This window comes from Tasmannia lanceolata, unplaced genomic scaffold, assembly GCF_043159265.1.
Source record: "Tasmannia lanceolata isolate RefF3 unplaced genomic scaffold, GAP_Taslan_0.1 ptg000015l, whole genome shotgun sequence".
In the NCBI taxonomy this organism is placed as follows: Eukaryota; Viridiplantae; Streptophyta; class Magnoliopsida; order Canellales; family Winteraceae; genus Tasmannia; species Tasmannia lanceolata.
In genome coordinates this window covers 59,916,069-59,937,348 of record NW_027518692.1, presented here as the reverse complement: position 1 = coordinate 59,937,348, position 21,280 = coordinate 59,916,069, and the positions used below count along the sequence as shown (strand labels likewise).

General features: G+C 36.8%; 2 protein-coding genes across 4 annotated transcripts; both read right to left on the bottom strand.

The window, feature by feature from the left end:
* Positions 1 to 165: 165 nt before the first annotated feature.
* Positions 166 to 8,742, bottom strand: LOC143892766 (peptidyl-prolyl cis-trans isomerase CYP21-4-like). 2 transcript variants are annotated; one of them, XM_077397627.1, is made up of 8 exons: positions 8,633 to 8,736; positions 8,073 to 8,273; positions 7,840 to 7,879; positions 7,654 to 7,704; positions 5,854 to 5,939; positions 2,409 to 2,546; positions 2,050 to 2,200; positions 166 to 568 (listed from the first exon to the last, which is right to left on the bottom strand). In XM_077397627.1, the coding sequence occupies exons 2-8, from the start codon at positions 8,222 to 8,224 to the stop codon at positions 482 to 484; spliced, it is 705 nt and encodes a 234-aa protein (XP_077253742.1). In that variant the 5' UTR covers positions 8,225 to 8,273; positions 8,633 to 8,736; the 3' UTR covers positions 166 to 481. The 2 variants fall into 2 exon arrangements, with proteins under 2 accessions (XP_077253742.1, XP_077253743.1); XM_077397628.1 differs by lacking the exon at positions 8,073 to 8,273 and having other exon boundaries at positions 8,633 to 8,742.
* Positions 8,743 to 10,223: 1,481 nt separating this feature from the next.
* LOC143892765 (CDP-diacylglycerol--serine O-phosphatidyltransferase 1-like) lies at positions 10,224 to 18,962 on the bottom strand. Of its 2 annotated transcripts, none has more exons than XM_077397625.1 (13): positions 18,756 to 18,962; positions 17,064 to 17,266; positions 15,906 to 15,971; positions 15,734 to 15,793; positions 14,719 to 14,809; positions 14,150 to 14,204; positions 13,947 to 14,026; positions 13,706 to 13,822; positions 13,504 to 13,588; positions 11,689 to 11,780; positions 11,115 to 11,368; positions 10,905 to 10,993; positions 10,224 to 10,582 (listed from the first exon to the last, which is right to left on the bottom strand). In XM_077397625.1, exons 2-13 carry the CDS (start codon positions 17,225 to 17,227, stop codon positions 10,455 to 10,457), a joined length of 1,281 nt encoding a protein of 426 aa, XP_077253740.1. In that variant the 5' UTR covers positions 17,228 to 17,266; positions 18,756 to 18,962; the 3' UTR covers positions 10,224 to 10,454. The 2 variants fall into 2 exon arrangements, with proteins under 2 accessions (XP_077253740.1, XP_077253741.1); XM_077397626.1 differs by having other exon boundaries at positions 17,064 to 17,260.
* Between the last annotated feature and the right edge of the window lie 2,318 nt (positions 18,963 to 21,280).

Genomic DNA, 21,280 nt, shown 5'->3' with positions numbered 1-21,280 from the left:
TTTCCTTTTCTTAGCACTGATATAACTCATATACAGGATCATCCCTTTACAAATGATATTATCCACTTATTCGAAATGAAAATGAACCTCCTCTCGTTTAGGATTACTAACTTCCCACTGATGACCAGAATAAACAAGTATATAAAGATGATTAGTATTTGAAAAAGTCAAGAAAAAAAAAGCTAAATAAATCCACAAGTGGAAAATTGCTGTTTTAAAATGCTTTCTTACAGTAAGAATGATTGCACTTCTATCCAAAGTCCATGAAAACAGAACGTTAAAATCAGAATATAATACGAGAAGATGTATATAAAAAAAAATACATCCATGTTCACTTCTATTCAGAACACAGCCCTTCAATTAATTCCAAACATAGCCTTAAAAACCCTCTTACTAAAAATTGCAGGTTCAGTAGCATGCTCGGATAAAGAACTGCAACATAAACTCTCAACGTGTGGGCCGTCACCAGCACGAATAACAATCAGAGCTCCCGTTTCAAAGTGACGCTGATGATCCCTATAGGGGACTTTGGGCGGAAGTGTTCATCTGTATCAACCTCTTCGATTTCCTGAATAACAACATCCCACAGTCAGCACAACTATGATTTAGAATCCATGTCTCGCTATCTTTGGCAAAGAGGCATATCAAGAATTCATGAAGTTGACGAGGATAAAACCCAGAACATCAAGGAGAAAAACTCTGTGAGTCTTATCTGCCTAACAGTTTGCAGTAAATGAGATATCAATCATGAACAAAAATTATGACAAGTTGAACATCAACGGCATGCCTATCAACAGTAAGTATTTGCAGTTGTAAAGAAGACTTGCAAGTATTCACATTCTGTACGGGCAGAGCAAATTCACTACGCCACAATCTCATTTTTTTTTACGGAAAAGCATTGACATCTGTTTGTTTAATTACTAGAAAGAAAAAATTTATATGCAATGTTAAATAAAAAGTAATACAACAAAAAATTAGACAGCAATTGTGCTGGAACCATAAAGTCTTATGAAACCATCGTTTGCCCTGTTAAAATTGAGTAAGAGTAGGTGCGAAAACCAGCAGGACAGATGCCAGGACCATAATGTCTAATGAAACAGTTATTTGTCCCGTTACACTTTCGCCCTACCTTTTCTCTCGAGAGCAATAGTTTCAACCAAGATTGCACCTCTTTCAGGATAAGAACTCTCACCTGAGATGACTGATCTTTTGGGCTAGAAAATGATATGGCTGTAAGCATTGCCACAACAAAATACTTGGGTCCTTTTTTTTACTGGCAACCAAAAACAAAACTTCTAAGACAACCAAATTGTTTAATTTGGGTCAATACAAGACGATACAATTTCCTCTCCTACCGTTCAAGTGAAATTTTTATTCAGAGGTATTCAACTCATTTTTCCTTTTTCTTTTTTCTTTTTTCTACTTGACTTGGTTTGATTTGGTTCTCTTTCTTTTCCTCCCTCAAGACATGCGTAACACGGGCTTAGTTGAATACCACAACTAGTTTGGGACAAAGGCTTAGTTGAGTTGAGTTCAAGACATGCAGAACACATTTAAGACGCATGTCTTCTGTTAGACTAGTGGTTGTGCACATTTTCTCTTATTACTCATCAGTTTCCTTCATATTTCATTATTTGAATTTTTTTTCATGTGTATCATTTATTTTGATTCAACGCATGCGCTCGCTTGTTTTAATTTCTGGGGTTATTTATACTTTTTTTTTTTTTTTGTTTCTAGTAGTGTACTGTATGTATCATGTGAAGATGGGTCCAACTTACATGTTGCACACTCTTACTTTTTTTTATGTTTTAATTTCTTTCTTTCTTTTGCTTTTCTTTTAATATCTTGTACTAGTATAGTGTGTATACGATGCAAAGATGGGTTATAACATCTTTGCAGAGCTGGATCAGTTGACCATCTAATCCATCAGAATCTGGTAATTATCAACCAATGTGTGGTGCCATTGAGGAGTCGGGTTAGTCGACATTCATCATTGCACTGAATAAGATAAACAAGAAGCACAGAAATATAAACACATACACTAACTACCTGAACAACATCCTCCCCCTTGAGGACCCGCCCAAACACAATAAGCTTTTCATTTAAATCTGGGATTGGTGCAGTAGTAATAAAAATCTCAAATCCTTGGGTATCCGATTTAGACTTCGAAGTTCCAAGCATAAAGGCCTCATGCTTTGTACTGGAGAGATCAAATATAAAATGCCATGTCAGAAACAAGAAGAATTGCCTAATATTACCACTAAATAAAAAAAGAAAGAAAGAAAGAAATCTTACCCCTATAGAAATAAAAAAAAAAAACTTAAATAGATGAAGTTTACTTCAAAATTTTGGCATAACTGGATTGGTTTACCCAAGAAAATGAGAAACATATGCCACACTTAGCATACCTGAGAGCAAGTTGACTATGAGGATTTCCTCTCAATGCCCAATCTTCAGCAGCACCAAGTCTTTGTGGGTCGCCCCCTTGAATTACAAAGTGTTTTACCACATGATGAAAAAGCATCCCTTTGAAATAGCCCTTCTGACTGCAACACCAATTGGTTATCCGTCAGGTTCATTAAGAAGACAAAGGTGACAAATATAGGAACTTGGAAATAGATGGACTCGTTTACAAATAGTTTTGAATGCCAAGCATTACACTGGCATGCTAAAACAGGGTTTCTGTGTGTCAGTTTTGCTTTATGTTTAGGTCGTGTTTTTAATGACACATTAGTGATGATCTGTAACCTATCCGCTTCCATCTTTGGTCACTCAAGACATCACCCATCTGTTTTGAGGAGCTCCTCACTCTTATGAATTGCATTATTTGTGTCTACGTAAACCACTAATTCAGTTGTTAATTTATTTATCGACCCTTCAGTGCTCAGTTCATGCTTCAAATTATCTCTCCATTTCCTTATGTGGCAGTACAGGAGAAATGACGCATAAAAATTTAAAAAGTATACAATTTCATGGACAGTGTCAGTTTACTGACATCCAATGATCCAAGTGCACACATTAATACAAACAAACATCTAAAGAGAGCTTAACCAGTGAACTAGATAACCTAAAAAATTAACAGTACTCATACCCATCAAACCAGGACTAATACTGAATCATGATTACAAATGTCCAGGGAAACTAATGAAGTGAGTAAGCACGGTAGTTCATTACATTTAATCAAGGGCCAAGGTCATATGTCATTCTCAATCCATAGTTTGGTACAAATGCTTGAGTCTCACTTATAACTCCAATTAGGGAAGACCTTGGCAAAAACACACTGGATAAACCACCCTAAAATGTTTCAAAAGCTTGTTAGGGAATAGATGAACCAGCATCTTCACAGACCAGTGAAAAGCTCAGATTTGTTGTCACTCGTCAAGAACCCTCACCAAGTGATAGAATGAGATGGCATTTTTAACAACTGTTCATGGGTTAATGACTGTTCTCACAAGCTTCCATTTTCTATGACTTACAGAAAAAGCAAGATAGAGTCCTGCAGTCTCTCCTGCTGCATGTTAGGTGCAATTTCTGATCATGGGCTGTGTTATATCTTGGGTCCTTCTGTGAGGGATTCCAGCAGAATCACTACGTCCCTAATCTCTTGCTGAAGGAGAGAACAGAGATGATATTTGAGGGCTATTCAAAATAATTACAAAATTACCCTTCAACGTGATAAACTTTAGTTTCAGAAGGATATTATAAGGAGAAAAAGTACTTAGTGTTTTTTTTTGAAATGGTGAAAAAGTACTCTGTTTGGCCAAATAAATAAGTGTTTTTAAACTGGCATGCACAATGCAGTGCGTATGGTGAACATTCATGTGCACAAGCTATTCTTATGCCTCTCTCTCTCTCTCTCTCTCTCTCTCTCACACACACACACACACACACACACACACACACCTCTTTCTCGTCTATCACAGTGTCGGTTTAGAAACAGATCTCTGGTTTTAACGAAGCTGTCCCCAAGTGCCACCAACCATGGAAAATGTAGTTGAAGTGATGCAGCCTCAAAACCCTCTAAACAGGGCCCCATGGATGGTCCCACATCACCTCCTACACAGAATAGAAAAAGGGAGCAAAAATAGCCCTGCTATTGTACTCCCAAATGATGTCAGCATATGGAGATTTACATGGGTTGGATCTTTTGCTTGAAAGGAAGCTCATCATGCACATTTAGCATGAGCTGGTAGATATGCTGAGATTTTGGTATATTTGCTAAAATGGGAGGCCTATCTTGCAGATTTGCTGGAATTAGAGAAGGGTTGACTTATCTAAGGTAAATTGTGTTCCGCTTACAAAGAAAGGGGGTTGAGTCAATTACAAAAAGTCATAAGGAGGTCGTGTCTTTCAACAAGTTTAAAAATAGTGAATTTGTGAAGTTAAAAATTGGAAGAAAGGGCAGGCGGGTGCAGTAAGGTTGTTAATAAAGCTGGTGGCTAGTCTCCTTTTATGAAATCAGTCTTCATGCACTTGTTCTCTCTATTCCGATAGTCAATAAAGGTATTTTTATGGCTTTCTTGCATCATGAAGAAACTGGCAATAGTAGAGGAGATTGATCTTCCACTTCACCTCATCGTTGACAGCGACCCTTTTCCTTGTAGCATTATAGTGGTAGCAATGATGGAGGAAGTGAGAAGTGGAGGCGGAGAGGTGAGGAGAGACCATCAGAGAAAGGAGAGACAAGGAAGTGAAGTGAAGGCGGCGGCGATTATTCAGTTTCCATACAGCAATTTTTCACAAGATGAGGCATCCATGGTATGCAGATTAATCACAAAATTTTATTAATATGCATTATGATATCTTTGAGAACTACCCGCAAGAACCACATGGTTAGAGATCACCAAGAGAGGGACTGTGTGGATGAGTATACAGGCATGACAAAGTACCAAGAGAGGGACTGTGTGGATGATTATACAGGCATTACATAGTAAATGTATCCCTATTACCCCTGACTTGCTGGCACAGCAATAAAAGCTATGATTTGTGGACACGGACACAAGTGTCGCGTGCCGACACGGATGTGGAGTGTTGGACACGGCAAACCCCCAAACTTTAGAAACGGGGACACGGCTAAAATAGAAAGTATATGTTATCATGATTTGTGGATATGGATTCGAGTGTCCAGTTTGGACATGGATACGAGTTGTTTAAATGATGTAAACATAATATTCAATAAAAAACAGAATTCTCACTTGACACGGTACAAAAACATGTCCACACACCCACATTAAGTCTAACACTTCCAGCAATACAAGTAAAAGTGTCCAAAGAGTGTCGACATGTGTGGACACGCGTGTCGTGTCGGACACGGCAGGACACGTGAGTCGGCAATAAATTCGAAGTGTTGGCCAAATCATAGAATAAAAGAATGCACATATAAAATCAACAATTATAACACAACAAGTGACAAACATAAGACATGCATGCAAGTTAAAATTGCCACAATTTAAAACTAATGGTTAAGAGCTTAAAGTGTGGCAATTTATCAACATGCAATATTGCATGCTCCACACAAGGATACATCATGCATCTGACATAAATTAAATGTTTCTACAGAGTTGAGGCACCTATAAAAGAAAACCAGTAATAGGATGTTCATGGTGGGAGGTGAAAGAGTGAAGGGAGGCAGCAATTTGGAGCCTTATTTGATCAATGAAAATAAAGTTTTGAAGTAATTAAAAATCCAGTAACAGTGTGTGTGTGCAGAAGGAGAAACTAGGAAATTAATAGTTGAACACCAAGACATTAATAAAAATAGTTGAGCAACAAAAGATGTGGGGAGCATCCTGAAGTACAAGGTAATCCCAAGCTACAAATAAAGAGGGGGAAGTCCAACTTTTCAAAACTCACCACAGATCGAGGAATTTATCCACAATCTCAGGAGAAGCATCCTTGTAAAGCTCAACAGTTATCAAACCTTTGGAGGTATTTAGTATCTATTATGTCATCATGAGAACAGAAGAAAGTGAACAACACTGATGGACATAAAACTCCAAAGAGATGAATTAGCTAGATGACAAGGTTTAATAATAAGCATAAAACCCACAAAACACGTCATTTGAAAACAACTTCGCATTTCCTAGAAAGCAAGTATAGAACCATTCAAAAGAAAAAAAAGAAAAGAAAAGAAAGCAGTATAGATAATCAAATTGTGTGTCAAATGATAAAGTCAACTTCGTAAAGTGCAACCTATTAATAGCGGGTTCAGTGGGAATCTAAAAGTTGCATTTACTGGTGAAACACCAATATTAAAAGTAACATGCAGGGCATCAGACAAGTATATGAAATGAATCTCTGCACACTGTGATATTTTATCACTGCATTTCTTTTAAATATTTTACACACAATATTATATAGGATAAGGTAAATCTAGGCATACCGGTAGCATGGTGGTTGCACCACCCAATACAAAATAAAAGAATGGAATGAAACTGCACTAGCTTTAATTTTCGAAGCACTAGTTTACTTTTTGAAGGCACTTCTTTGACAGAGAGTTGGATCAGGTAGCCTAGTTGTCGGAGAAGGTGGAGGCATTCTATTATACCACGAATCTAGCACTAATCGTCCTCTTTGCTCCTCTGGTTGTGAATTCAGAATCATGTGTTATGGTTGGAATTTTGATTCTGAAACTTGGTGAAAGAACTAGTCCTCGTAGTCCCACCATTTGGTGTGTACAAAGAGTAAGCCCCAAATAATTTAAATACACGAAGTTGATCATGTTGAATCTATGATAGATCATACTATTCCAGATCTTTGAATCCTGGAGTTTTACAACGTAAATCAAAATTGCAATAGAGAAAATGATGTGCGACGGGTTGGGGATAAATAAGGAACAAAGGAGGGTTTAAGCTTGATTTAGGACTGTTGAGGGGATTTTGCAAGCGCACCCTTTAATTTAGCATTTTTTTAAAAGGCACCCTTTAATCTGGCATTATTGCTAAGGGTGCTTTAGTATTTCACTATTTTGTATATGTAACTTCTCTAACAAAACTTAGGCAACACTGACCTTAGTCAAGAGTATTACTACTATCATCATTTGACCATTAATCTATTGATTAGCATTTTTTTTTTTGAAAGGTACCCTTTAATTTAGCATTATTGCTAAGGGTACTTTAGTATTTCACTATTTTGTATATGTACCTTCTTTAACAAAACTTAGGCAACATTGACCTTGGTCAAGAGTATTACTACTATCATCGTTTGAGCATTAATCGATTGACATGTATAAGCTAGCATGGTAATTATTTTCTATCAGAAAAAGGGTGGCCCAGTGCACGAGGCTCCCGCCATTGCGGAGTCTGGGGAGGGCTAGATGTACGCAGCCTTACCCCTGCTTTGCAGAGAGCCTCGTGCACTGGGCAGCCCTTGCTCCATTGCTCCATTGTGACATCTCGCCCTCTATTGTCTATCAGAAGCAATTATTAAATTATACTTCTCACTTTATCAAATAAAATACCAAATTTTCATTTATATGGACAAACTAAATCCCCAACTAGTTTGGGACAAAGGCTTAGTTGAGTTGAGTATGGACAAACTAAATCAAGCAGAAAAGACGGAAATGCCATACAAATTCTAGCTCTAACAAGATACGCATTTCACATAACCAAGGAAGAAACTCGCTACAGCCAACATACATGTGGAGAAACTTACAGCATAACTAGGAAGATCAAACTTCTTCAATTCACCAAAAGCTTCAACATCCTATAGCAAAAAAGTAAAAGAAATTAACAAAAGAATGTACTGAAGATAACAAAAGCCGCCTAGAGAACCCAAAAATATCATAAAGGAAATCAACAGGAAACCTAAGCAAATTCAACAAATAACAAATGCCCATACCTCGAAGTTCTGGAATCCATTCACTTCTTCTTTTCTTGAACTGCAAATAGGATGTCCATTAACCAACAGAACAATTCCATATATTTATTTCCACGTCCAAAATAATATAACTACTTCAAACGATACTGGTTCACCATATTGAAACTCAAAAAAGAAAAGAAAAAAGTATATGAGATAAATGCAATCAACAAATAGTTACATTATATCATAATCCAAAGGTAAACTTCACTAACCTGTGATACAAATGCCAGTATGTTGCGACAAGCGACAACACAATCAAGACCACAACTAAATTGCAAGTAATAATCGTGGTTAGGCTAATACGAGTTGGGCCTTTCTTCTTTTTGCTCTGAAGTAAAAGTGTCTGAGGTTTAATTCTCCCCATGAAAATGAAGCACTCAGGTCCCTTAAACGATAATTTCTAACAACTCCCACTACGAAATTCAATCAAATGAAACCTTAGGAATCATATCATACACAGAATTCATCATTATCAAAACCCTAGAAATCGAGATTTTCATAAATAGGGTATAAAGTTATATACAAGAGAAATAGCAGATTTTCTGAAATCAGATGCATGAATATCAAAGGGAGATTAGGGATATGTCAAAAAGCAATCCTCGAGTGAAAAGACATGAAAGAAAATCAAGAAATAGGGTTTTACTGAAGCAGAATCACTAGAATCGGCAAAAATAGGATTTGAAATGAAGGAAACTACATTAACCTTGGTGGTAGAGCGGTATTTACTGAGAATTAATGAAAGAATTATGAGAAGAAAAAGAGAAATACATACCTTGTCTCTGAAGAAGAAGAGAAATCTCTCTCTCTCTCTCTCTCTCTCTCTCTCTCTCTGGTTGGCTCTGCTTCAGGGGTTTTTAAGTTCTGCATTTAATATTTTATGGGTTTGCTAGGAACTTTCGCAGAAAGGCATTTCTCGGATGGCTGTTGGATGAGAGAGCAGCCACACAGGCTGACTTTTCAGCAGATTTTGTCTATGGGGAGTGATAAATCTACCCATCTGAGGTGGCTGGTCTATCATGCAACAGCCATCCGCGAAATGCCTTTCTACAAAAGTCCCTAGCAATTTATTATTTTTATTCTTGTGAGATGACAAAAATACCCTCAAGTGTCTAGACGGGACTTTCTTAAAAGGCAGGCGGAGGATAGCTGGCCATAGTGATGGCTATACAAAGAATTCTTGTTTGATTGGCAACACGTGTCGTTATAATGCAATTCAGGATGGCTTTAGCCCATGGGCTTCTGATCCCCGGTACTGCATGAGTTTTTATATGATGCGTGGCCCTATAGTCCAGTATTTTTCAGAAAGTACTGTATGGCGCAATGTAAATATGCTGTGCAGACCTCACAAAAGGTAACCCGGACCCGCGGGTCCACCCTGCCCGTTGAAATTTGACCCGGCCTTGGGCGCCCGTAAAAACCCAAATGATCGAGATTTTATAAGGTGTAAGCCCTTACAGTCCCATATTTTTCAAAAAGTAGTGTACAGACCACATCATAGGATGATCTAAACTGTCTATCTGATGGAACATGATGGAAATAGGTTGTGCCCCAAAAATCATTTCCATAGGATGATCCTAGCCCTCCGATCTATAGAGGTTTCCTTAAATAATAATATGCAATTCCTCCATAGATCGTAGGGCTAGGATCATCCTATGGAAATGATTTTTTGGGCACAACCTATTTCAATCGTTATGGCCCATCACATGGACTGTTTGGATCATCCTATTATATTGTGGGAATAAAAACAGCAAAAAAAAACAAAAACAGGTGACCTGCGGGTCCACCCGGCCCATACGGGTGGGGTCCGGGTTCACTAAATTGTGATCCGTAAAATTCTGGATCATTTATGACTCAGCCCGTACCACCCGGACCCATACAGGTTGGGAGAAGCCCGCCCCGGCCCACCCGTTTGCCAGGTCTAGTTGTGCCCCAAAAATCTTTTCCATAGGATGATCCTAACCCAACAATCTATACAGGTGTGCACGACTATTAAAGTTGTGGTCCCACAAATTGACGGTTTGGATCATCTGGAGTGGGCCGTATAGTACCTTTTGAAAACATACTGGAATATACGGCCACACACCATATAAAATCTCTTGAATCAAGATGGCTGGGCTTTTTATTTTTTGGGTAGGTAAGATGACCCGAAGAAAGAAAGCTCCCCACTAAGCCATTTTCTTTTAGGCTCCGTCCCTTTCGATGTAAAAATGGAACGGGGAAAATACATATAGATTGAGCAGAAGGGTTGAAGCAAGATGGTTTCTTCACTCACTTCAGCTAAGTCTTTCCACTGATCTCAAGTTGTAAAGATGCCTAGTCTGCATTATTCACATGGAAAAAAAAATAGCAGATTGATTCACATGGAAAAAAAATTAATGAAATACTTAGAATTTGGAATGGAGAATGATCATTTGGTCTGATGAGACAGGTAACATCCAAGTAAATTTTCTGATACTTTGGCTACCAATGATTCCAGCTACCTAAAAAGAAGTAAATAACATTCTCTACATTCTTCGAAATCCAGAGACAGCGTAAGAATTTACAAAACATGAAGGTTATACATATGGTAAAAAATAACGCCCCGCAGAGCAAAATCATAGCCTTTTTCTCCCTAAAGTTCGATGAAGTTGCCATGACCAAACAAGCAGAAATATCAAAATAGCCACCCCAACTGAAGCCCAGAAAACTATCAACCATGTAGGCATTGAATTGGGAAACAAACCTGGCAAAAGAGTTGGGGTTGTGAAATGTTATGTAGAAGTTTTTAAAAACCATAGATATTAAACACTGATTATTTGAGGGAATTGATATCTGCACTCCCTTGTTTCAATAATGGTACTCCACTATTGACTTTGCACTTCTCTATTTTGCTTTCAAAAGCTGTTTCAATTCCCATGATGCCCTCAATAGTCAACCAGGTAAGTGATTGATTAAGTGTGGAGTACCATTATCAAAACAAGGGAGTTCGGATGCCATTTGCCTTAATTGAACATTGATAAACGTCAATATTGTTCATACTAATGATAAAAAAAAATCTCACTCACCATGGCCGAACTTGATACAGATAAGGAGTTCCACTATGCATATGGCAAGGGAAAGCCAGCAAAATGCTCCCACCTTTTTCATTGGTTTTCTGAAACCCATAAAGTAAATAATAAAATAAAGAAAACTAGATTAGATATGTTCATGAGCAGTGGAATTATCAAAGCTACCTAAGGAAATTCAAAATACATGAAAGAGGGAGATAGAGATACCTGTCCTGTAAGTATGAGTTGTACTCGCGAATAGTTGGTATGGCAATTAGCCACCAAAGGATCAACCTATAAACAATCATAGGATTTCGAGGAGGAATCCAAAGACAGAACTTGAGAAAGAAGGTATTCAGTTCCACAGTCAAAAACACAATGCAAAGGCTAAGCACTTGGATAAACCGCCATGGACCGAGCAAAGGGTGCCACTCATCTTTGTCCCAACGTGCAGGGGTGAACTGGCCCAATGTCCTTTTCACCTTAAAAAATAGGAGGAAGCAAGAAGGTAAAGTCAGTGGAAGAGACCAAAAAATAAATAAAATATTTAAAAACGAATCAAGAAAAGTCCCACTTTAGACATTGTTTCAAAAAATTAAAAAAATAAAACCAAACCTATGCCAAAAATCCATCACTAAAGGGCACAAAAATAAGGGGGATTCCTTAAATATCTAATAAACAATAAGGGGACACCAACAAGATAGTTCAACCCAAGAGTGGAGTTTGACATACATTGGAGACGCACATAGCACATAATCAATAAAGTGAGAGAGAAATATAGGATGATTGTTACATAACATACTTTACCAATGATATTTGGCTGACGACTTATACCAACCCACTCATAGGTTCTCCCATCAAAGTAACGGACTGTATGCATTCCTGCCCAGATACCTGCGATATTAACCAAATGGAACAGTTAATGATAAGCGGTAACAAAATAAATAATATCCTCATGGCCATAAGATGCAATGAAAAATAAAATAGAAAAATAGCATTCTGAATCTATAAATAAGAATGAAAACAGTAGAATGGGTTCATAACACGACATTGAAATTAATGATGGAGCTCTGGATCCATCACTGAACAAAGTTCACACGTAAAAGAGTTGGGATTACTGTTTTTGTAGATGGATTAAAAGAATTATTCACAATTCAAAGGCGGAGATCATACGCATTCTTGACGGTAGCAGAAACATGTCACGTGAACACACATATCACAAAAGAAAAAGGAAAACCATAGCTATCAGTACCTGATCTAAAAAAGGAACAGGTAGGGAGCTCAAATACTAAATGCCTATGGGAAAAGGATTTTTAGGCAAAAGAAGAAAAAAATTAATAGAAGAGCTTCTAATAAATTATCTCCATAGGTAAGCGGTAAGACACGGAGTTGAAACATCCATTTTCTAGACACCATCATAGAAAGAGCAAGGCATCACCTTGTGTGACATCAAATCAATGAAGCGAAAAAATTGAGACCTTGTGCAGCAATAAAAAAAAAAAAACCTTGCATTACAACGTTTACCAACAGGCATTCTAAAATAAAGGCCCACCAGACAACACCACCCAGAACAGAAAAAATGAAAATAAATGTTTCCAATCAAAGTGACACGAGAACTCCAAGTTAGAAACCAGAATAAGTAGGCGCATAATGCATTTGCACCCCAGAAACTCATGAAGAAATAACAAAAATTAACATATTTTTGCTAGCTAAGCAACTTTTAGGTACAAAAAGACCTAGAACACCAAACTTCAGCGCATAAATTTCTGACAAGGAACAGAGATCAATGCTAGAAAAGAGGAAGTTCAGGGTCTCTACACAAGAGACCAGCCAATTGGAAAAAACATGAAAATTTCTGCACTTTCCTAATAAAAGTGGCGGCTGGTGAAACTTAGACATCTCCAAGAAATTATTGCAACTGAGCATTTTCCCCCCAAGATCTTTTAAGTTGTAAAACTAATGAAAGCATCATTATTAAGTTGGAACTAGTTACGAAGCCAACACATGCCCTGAAATAAGAACGAATAAATACCCTTTGTGCATATTAAGAAGTGGAAGAGAAACAATGGAACAGCTAAGCTAGACAAGTCCAGCCGTTAACATCATTGTCAAGGCCATGCAGAGTTAGAACACCTAAAGTGTTGTTTGAGGATCATCAAAGGCTTCCCTGTGGGGCCGTTTGGTTCTAGGTAAAAAATTATGGAAAGATTTTACATGGAAAAAGAATTCCAGTGTCTAGTGGGTGTGCCATTTTCCTTGAAAACAGGGAAATTTTATTATTTGGCAAGAAAATCCCTGCATCCAAACAGCCCCCTGAAAGAACTAAAACGAAGACCGTCCTATAAAAGTCATGAACATACTCTGCAGAATTTTCGGAATTGAGTTCACTGCAAATTTCATTATCTTGATTATATCTCAATTAAAAACGTATGGCTATTTTACAGCGCTGGCAGGAATGAATAAAACAAATGAACAGAGAAAACTTATTAAACCAGAACATAAGGGGGGTTTATATAAACAGACAATAACAGAACTGTAAAGTTGACCGAAACAAAAAACAGATAATTGAACAGAATACATGTCATGATTCAAAAAACCAATAGTTTTGGGGTCTCACCAAACCAATTGCAGATCAAAATATCAAGAATAATACCATCCCACCAACATTCGTTAAAGTTTGGTAACATGTGCCGGAATGTGAGCTGCAAAATATTAGCACTAGATTTAATATTTTATACATTTTCAACAATTGAAAACTGGAAAGAAACTATCAAATGTACATGTAGCCTAGATGGCAAATTTTTTCAAAAGAAACAGACCTCCGTTAATTCAAACCCAATTGATAACACCCACAAAAGGGGTTGATTACGAATCATTATAGCCTTACCCCACCATCCAAAAATATGAGCTAGAACAAATTCATCAAATAACGTCTCCTAAAATAATAAAAGCCAAAATAGTAGATTGTTAGATCCCTCATACTGTGGTGAATAAGCAAAAAAAATTCGAATATGAAGAGGGAAATTAAAATTAGATGGATGGTCCATGAAGACATCATACATAAACATTCTTAAACCTGTTTGTGGGATTCTCCGGCACATAAATTCGGCAATCAGATCCATATGATCTTTCAGGAAGTTCTGCGAAAAAGTGGAAGGAAAAAAGTAGAGATTCATATTTTTCTTAAATATGTGATAATGAGCTATTCTTGCATCAAAAAAAATTAAAGGGGAAAAACTATTGCAAATTTTCAAATGCAATACCAACACCGAGATCAGGATGGAGAAATTTCATGAACTGCCGAGCATCATCCCGCTTCTGGGAAAAGAAACTCGTTTAGAAGACAAAATGTATACCCATACATGCAAAAATCCATACCCTACAATATTTATTTTTTTATCAGTATTTTAAGCAAAACCAAAGAAACTAAAATACAAAAACCTGAAGCAGAACTTAAGTGCCAAAATACTGTTTTTTTTTTCTGGTCTTAAAATGATTTTGAACAAGATTGGAAATGCTTTGTTCTATGAAATCCTGACACAATATTTACACAAAAACTAATCCTGGACCAGGTTATTTCATTTGGCATCCCTCCTATGTTTACTTCATATGTCCAAAACTTAGGCTTCTTTTGAACAAAAGAAAGGAATCAAGATAAAAGCACGAGTCTTCCATTTATTTACTAAAACTGTTGACCTGATTGTACCCAAACTTGCATCTTGACAAATATAGAACTAGATGATACTAAATAAAGGAACACAGAGATGAGTAACAGTCATATAACTTTGAATATTCCAACTTGAGCTACAGAAGGGGAGCGAAGAAAATCAACCTGAAAAAGCAGAAATGTAAGGGCAACGAGGTAAACAACTGCCATTCCATGAACCAAGCGCCAAATTGCAGGATGTGGCCTAATAAGTACCCTGAAAAAAAAAATCATGGATGTTAACATACTTGAACAATTTGATCAATAATATCTTGGTTCACTATATACTTACAATTACAAGCAACTACCCTACACCGATATAACTACAAGGGTTGGTATTGGATGGACATGGGCAATTTTCTTTAACTAAAAATGAATGGGCACAAGCCCAATCCAGACAGGCTACAAGGTAAATTTTGGATCTGAATAGCTCGGGCCATCCATTGCCACCCCTAAAAAGTACTTTAGATTTCTAACCATACGTGTTTATTAAATTACAAAATACTATTTCAATGATTCCCATAGTCATTAAAATTGTTGTAGAAATTATTATAGTTGTGTCTATATAGCCGTGTCAAAATTTTGGTTTCTGCACACGGAAGGACATGTTCAATAGCACATAGCCATGTCTGAATATTCTGTCTAGCTAACTAGCACAATAAGGCAAAGCGGCATAAAATTCGCCTTCAACAGAAAATAAGTAAAGGATGAAAAAGGAACTACTAGCTCCAATAATTTCCATCAATACAACCTACCAAGAAAGAGCTCTGCCTGTAATAGTATTGGCTCCAAAATCCATTCAAACCAGAGCTTCATAATAGATGCTATCAGAAATTAACCTAGCAACAGAAACTACTAGAATAGACAGGGTGATAACCTTTTAAAGAGGGGATCTAACATTTTTTTTCTACTGGTAAGCCATTAAAAAGTTTCCATCGAGGCATTCAACATAAAGTACAAGGAAAACTATAATGCTTAATAGTTAAGTACTCGTATTTGTATCTGAGACATTCAATAAATGGAGATAACGTTTCAGACTGTATCTAAGAATCTCCTAAGATATGTCTATGTTTTGATTCACATGATAAAAGGGGAGGAATAAAATAAACTAGATTCTGCATAACCAGATTTTTTTACTTACGTTGAAGGTGCTTGAAGCAAGCAATAAGCGAGAAAAACAGCAATCATTGCCCAGACTCCCCTATAAAAGCAAGCAACAATGATTTGTATCATTTATGTGACAATTAAAGAAGCATACAAAATGATTTTTTCTATCATATTTTCCATGAAGTGCTAATAAAGAAGAGATATACCTCTTCACAGAGGTAACAAGATCACCAGAAGAAGTATTTTCTGGATCAAGGGCTCCACTTGCCCATCTGAAAGAATATAGGCATGCATCAGTTCAACTAATTCATTTATAACCTGGCTAGCACCGACTATTATTTTAAAGGAGAATTAGTAATGCAATATTCACATTTCTCTCTCTTCTTTTTGGGAAGAGAAAATTCTCTAGTTTACTTGGAAATTATGAGTTTCATATCACACCAATGCAATCCAAAGTAATTCTGAAGTAAAAGAGTCTTAAACAAAAGTGTGGCGAGCATCCTCTATTGGAAGCACTCCTCCGTTCTTAACGAATTATGGAGACAGGGGGGATCTCGCTCTAGAAATGAGTGCCTTTAGTGCCTAACTTTCCATATTGCTATTATTTAAAGTGAATTGGGAGAAAAAAGGATTAGCGACAAGAGGTGATGCAGAACAACAATAATGCAAGTTATAGAAAGAGGGAAAGGCAATGTAAACTTGTTTGAAGTCTTAAGCGAATTGTAGTTGTGCTTCAAACAGATGGAGGTACAGAACTTACCTGGTTCACAATATCCAGCAGGACCTTTCGGCCACTCTCTCAATTAGGCATGTAAATTTTGATAGAAGGGAGAACCTCAGTGGTCTGGAATATGTAATTCACTTCATGATCATAACAGCAATTTTGTTTGGCTCTACGGAGGGTGGGAGAAATAGGATGCATGACAGAAGTTGAAGGCCTTCAAGTTGGGCTAACAATATGGCCCACTGATGTTTCAAACCATCTTGTCCTAGTCAAGCTTCTGATGAGATTCTCGACTCCATGACTTTGATTTTCTTAAATATCCCACAACCACAATCATGAATAAAATTTGGTATTGTTACAATATCAGGTGTGAAGAAAATGTTAGTCCTCAGTCGTGTCCAATGTGGTGTGCCATGGCCTGCTTTGCCTTCAATACTTGCTTATGACTTTTCTATGAAGTTCATTGAAGATAAGAAAAAAGCAGTTCAAAAATTTTACTGATGCAATCACTGACATGATCTACATGCTTGAACATAAAATTCAACATGAAATAGTACTCATAGTTCCAAAAGAAAAATAGAAAAATGAAGGCCCAAAGTTTGGCCAGAAAAAAAAACATGTATCATCGAGCAAGACTCACATAAGTAGGCATGCACCAAAAAGTAGCAAGGAAATGGTACGAGGCTTGTATGCCCATGCAGTCCAAGGATCAAATTCGTCAACATCATTCGGTAATTTCAAATCACTATTTTCTTGAATAACATGTTCCCTTTTCCTCATTCTTTTGTGACCATTAAGCTCCATGGGTCAAGCACTCAAGAATTGACACCTTGCTCCCTGCAACTAGTAAAAGATAATTTTGAAGACTGAGAAGACAATTATCCATTATAGAGGGGAAAAATATACAAATGAGGCACTTCCCTTGTACAGCAGATCGCCAGTAACATATGCTTCATATAAAAGTTTGTAAATAACTGTCATGTGCAAACCAATTGATCCATATGACAAAGGGGACTTGAAAAATAATCACTCACTTTTTTTTACCGAATAGAAAAACAAAAAACAATTACACCAGGAAAATGATGAGGAAGTGGATTTATTTTCATGGAAAAGTATTTAATAGTTAGCGTTACAAGACTAATCCACTAAAAGATGAAACCATACTAATAGAACGCACTAGGATAAACACCAAGGCAACTTACAATGAATTAAAACTTGGTAATAATGTTAGTAGAATACAAGGATATATCTTTTAAAAAAAAGTTACAACTTAATCATTCCACCTTAAATTTGAATATGATTGAGCAAATATAAGAAATATTTGAGGAAAATATGCATAAAAGACAGTGTTGGCAAAGCAAATCAGGTAGATCAATTGGGACACTCTAATCGACTAAACCACATAAACAACTTAATTTAGCCTCTAAACCCCAATATTATTTCAAAACAGAACATACTAATTGTAGGAAACCTATCTTGAGATGAAATCCAATGTCGCAGGAACAAAGGGATCCAACGGGATCCATAAGCACCAGTTATCACTGTAGAATCTACTTTATAACACTCGGCACAAATCTAACAAATTCTACGGATACCAAAGAAGAGTCCTAAAATCTGAGATTTAGATAAGCATTGGAGAAGATAAACCTTAACTTCTTATTTGTTTGCCCTAAAACAATTTGATATCTCCATGAAGAGAAAAAAGGAGTAGCATAACCACAACAGTGAAATTCAAGAATAATAACATAGATTCCATCTAAAAGCAGTTTACATGACACATACATACGAAGCTATGAATAACATGGATCACACAATTCATAAATTAAAAGAAAAATTCAACCAGTGGAAAGAGGAATTTTATTCGTAACCAAACAACAACACATTCAGGAAATCAAAAGCTGTAAAAAATCACTTATTCTTCTTCTTGTAACACCAAAAACAAGATTTCAAATAAAATCAAATCTAACTAACTTCAAAATAGCGGAATGAAAATTTCAACTACAAAAAATTGAAGGAAAGAAACAAAAATAATTCGCACATCAGACAAACCGAAATCTTTTTATAGAATTCAAGACGAAGCACAGCAATAAATCATTAAATCAGTGAAATCTCTAATAGAAATAGCAAAATTAAAAAATAAAATATTAAATGCTACTTCTCAAATCATCTTCATCAGCAACAACAAAAAAAAATTCAAAAATAAAATAAAAAAGAAAGGAAATTGACTGGACAGTAACTTGAAGAGGAAGCAGGAGATAAAAAAAGCGTAAAAAAGAAGAAGAAAGAAGTTCATCTTTTAAATACGTAAGTTTTTCTTCTTCTCTTTTCTTACCTTACGTAGAACACATCGACAAGCTCGCCCCATCCGTACGATGACGAGACGAAAAGATCTGGACCGTCCAGAACGAGTCCTCTAACCAGTACCGTAAATGACGAAGGAGTTATCGGAACGAACAGAGTGACGAAGATGAAGATAAGCGCGCGCAGAGAGACAGAGAGAGAGAGAGAGAGAGGGTACGACGGTCAAAGCTCAGCTCGTTTTAAGGTGTTTTAGATACGATAGGGAAAAAAAAAAGGCACCTTTTGAAGATACCGAAAATAGCCCTGAGAATGTTTAAGAAAGAAAAAAAAAAGGTGCTATTTTCGTCTACGTAGTGGGTCCTACGTATTGAATGATCTAGACCATTCATTTGATAGGTCTTGCTTTTGGGTCTTCTAATAATATGTATTTTTATTGTCAAGCACAAAATGTTAAAAGAAAATTAAGAAATGGTTCATATTAACAGTATACATTAGGGAAATGTTATCAGCACTACCATATTTTGATGATCACACTCCTAACTTTATTAAAGAGGATCCAAACCGTTCATTAGACGGGCTACAGCCTCAATAGGTTGTGCCCCAAATATCTTTTCCATAGGTTGGTCCTAACCCTCCGATCTATAGAGGGTTAGGATCAACCCTCTAATATCCAATCCCCCTATAGATTGGAGGGTTAGGATCAACCTATGAAAACGATTTTTGGGTTAGGTTGTGGCCCATCTAATGGATGGTTTGGATAATCCTATGGTGCGGGCCATACCTTGCTTTTTAATAAAGTGAGGAGTGCCATCATCAAAATAAATCTGGTAGTGCTAATAACATTTCCCTATACATTATTAGATGTCCAGATTGAATGTCTGGCATATTTTTGGATAGTAACAGATCTAAAGCATCTGTGTGTAAAATAGACGGTTCAGATCGATCAGAGATGCGACCATTATTACTGTGTGTCTGCGCCACAACAGTATATTACAACGAGGCCGTGCCCTACTGAAACAATGATGAGATTAAGGTGTCTTGTGTTGTATAAGGTGGGCCTACCAGTGATCGATTAATGCAATCACAGGGTGGGACCTACTTTCGTTCACAAATTCTCTAGACTTACATTTCCGTATGTTTTCATTCTCTTGAGAGAATGAGTTTCCATTGTCCAATCGGTGTAGATCTGGGGGCTATTGGAGATCAATGGGTAGCCCGCCTAGTGGATTCGCTGAAGGGAAATGATATTTCTGCCCCTTTTTTTCACTTGGAACAGCCCTCTCTAGTGTAGAAGAATACTCATAATTACACTTATGGTGGCTGTCCCAAGTAAAAAAAGGGCGCAAATATATCACTTCCCTTCTCTCTCTCTCTCTCTCTCTCTCTCTCTCTCTAATGCAATTAATGGATATCGTCTTTCTGCCCATGGAATTTATATCCAACGATTGCAAATACAAAGAATATACATGGAAATTTGGTGTATAACAATGTCCACAGTCTAAACCCCCACGACAATCAAACACTAATTACCACTAATCTACGAGGAGACTGGCAGTGAGTTGTTCTAACATATGCATTGATAACCGGAAAATGGATCTATTTTCCCCCAAGACATGAGCCAAATCTCAACACTTGTCCTATGAATTGGCTTAATTTTCAAGAAAATACAAAGAAAATAGGAGGGAGATGCTGTCTTTTATGAGAAAGGAAAGGACAAACCGATACACTGATCTTTACTGGAAATAGAAGGGATAGTTTAGTAAATTGGTCAAATGTACGGGGTCTTTCTCTATTAGAGTGTGAGAGTTCTCACCGTTGGATTGGATTAAGATTTCACCATTGGCTCTTATTGGAGTTTGCTTGGGCAAATTTGTCTTAATTTTCAAGAAAATACAAAGAAAATAGGAGGGAGATGCTGTCTTTTATGAGAAAGGAAAGGACAAACCGATACACTGATCTTTACTGGAAATAGAAGGGATAGTTTAGTAAATTGGTCAAATGTACGGGGTCTTTCTCTATTAGAGTGTGAGAGTTCTCACCGTTGGATTGGATTAAGATTTCACCATTGGCTCTTATTGGAGTTTGCTTGGGCAAATTTGTTAGATGAGGTGACCTAAATAGATTATGCAATTAGATTAGAAGAGGTAACCTAGAGAGATTAGGAATGTTCCCAATCATTCTATATGAGCACACTTTGGAATTGATTGTAATCATCCAAGAATTAGTGAAATCTCCTTTAATTTTATCATTCTCATCCTTTTCTTTCTATCTTTTCAAAGGAATTTCCACAGAACAAATAATGGTGGGGTTGTGGGACAGAAGGAGACGTTTTTACAAAAAAGAAGAAGAAAAAAAGAAGGAAGAAAGGTAGTGGTTTGAAAAATCATCCTTTTTTTCTACACAGACAAGCAGTGCTCTTGAGCTTTCCATGTTAATATTATTTCATGAGAGTCCCCATCTAAAAGGTACTATTCAATTATATGCTCCTATTAAATGGAATATTCCTTCATACTACTCCTCATCTGAAATTACATAACCACCCCCGGAAAGATTTGC